The sequence below is a fragment of the Odontomachus brunneus genome, unplaced genomic scaffold (assembly GCF_010583005.1).
Source record: "Odontomachus brunneus isolate Ranch 3 - 2012 unplaced genomic scaffold, Obru_v1 Obru_scaffold_326, whole genome shotgun sequence".
In the NCBI taxonomy this organism is placed as follows: domain Eukaryota; kingdom Metazoa; phylum Arthropoda; class Insecta; order Hymenoptera; family Formicidae; genus Odontomachus; species Odontomachus brunneus.
In genome coordinates this window covers 133,117-134,331 of record NW_022639776.1, presented here as the reverse complement: position 1 = coordinate 134,331, position 1,215 = coordinate 133,117, and the positions used below count along the sequence as shown (strand labels likewise).

General features: G+C 34.6%; 1 protein-coding gene across 1 annotated transcript in view; it reads right to left on the bottom strand.

Annotated features, from left to right (window-relative positions):
- Positions 1-879: 879 nt before the first annotated feature.
- LOC116853463 overlaps positions 880-1,215 on the bottom strand; it is a 5,445-nt gene continuing 5,109 nt past the window's right edge. Inside the window, exon 5 of the mRNA XM_032834572.1 lies at positions 880-1,076. Within this exon, the coding sequence (XP_032690463.1) occupies positions 880-1,076 (197 nt within the window). The remainder of the gene's footprint in view (positions 1,077-1,215) is intronic.

Below are 1,215 nucleotides of genomic sequence, written 5' to 3'. Positions count from 1 at the left end.
TATTGTCAAAAGTAAAAAATGTAGAATTGAGAACAAATTCCAACGCCAATAAAAACTCGTTGCGAGGAATCATGATAGAATCGACAATAAAATGCCAACATTTATCAACCGACGTCAACGCCAAATCCAGAGGAATATTAGTAAAAAGAGAGATTGCATCAAGAGAAACTACCCAGATAACAAAATGTTGTCACAGTGATATCATGGTGTGCTCACACATGCTCATAATGTTGCACGCATGTTATCATACAGATGCGTCCTCATATGAGACCCATATTGCTCGCACACGTGCGACCTCATGTGTGCGGGTCATATGAGCCTCCACTGAGGACACATCTCTGATCCGCATATGAGACTCATATATCTCGCACGTGTGTGACTTTACGCATATGAGATTCATATTGCTCGCACGCGTGAAGTCGCATGCGTTTTAGCAATATCAATCTCATATGAGGGCAAATCCGTCTAGTGATTTTATATATACAATATAATTATAAATATAAAAATGTAAAAATATTACTATTTATTATTGAAATTGATTATAGGTTTGTTCGCGTCGTATGCCTCAACGTGCTCCTACTCGCTTCAACGAACTTTAATTGGTCCGCGTGGTGACGTGAACCAATCAGAGTGCGTTGGAGCGAGTAGGAGCACGTTGGGATGATATGTGACGCGAAACAAATCTTATATGAGAAATTAATACATATCAATTAATACATATATTATTACATATATTTTTTGGTTTTGCACTAACAATCTATAAGTACGTGTATGTAGTGTAGTATATATTTGTATAAGTTTACTATTACAACTTAAATATTTTTGGAATAAGTAAAAAAAGTGGCAGGTTCTAAAAACTGACAATGAATATAACGCTTTTTAATTCCGATTGTTCGTCGTTTCACCCGTATCATTTTCTTCTTCGCTGTTTATATGTTTCTTAGTGTTAGGTACTTCGTTCTTTTTGTTCTTCTTTCGGCACCGTTGCTTCACTGCCCTTAATACTTCTTGGACCTCTGTTTTGAATACAGTTTTATTTTGTGGCCCCTCAAAAAGGCGACATTTCTGCGCTACATCTAAAAAGAAGAAAACAAACGTATATGTATATACATTACAGTTACGTAAGTACGTAAATTATTGGTATATTGCAAGATTAATTCATGGTGTTTCAAGTATATATATATATATATATATATATATATATATATATATATA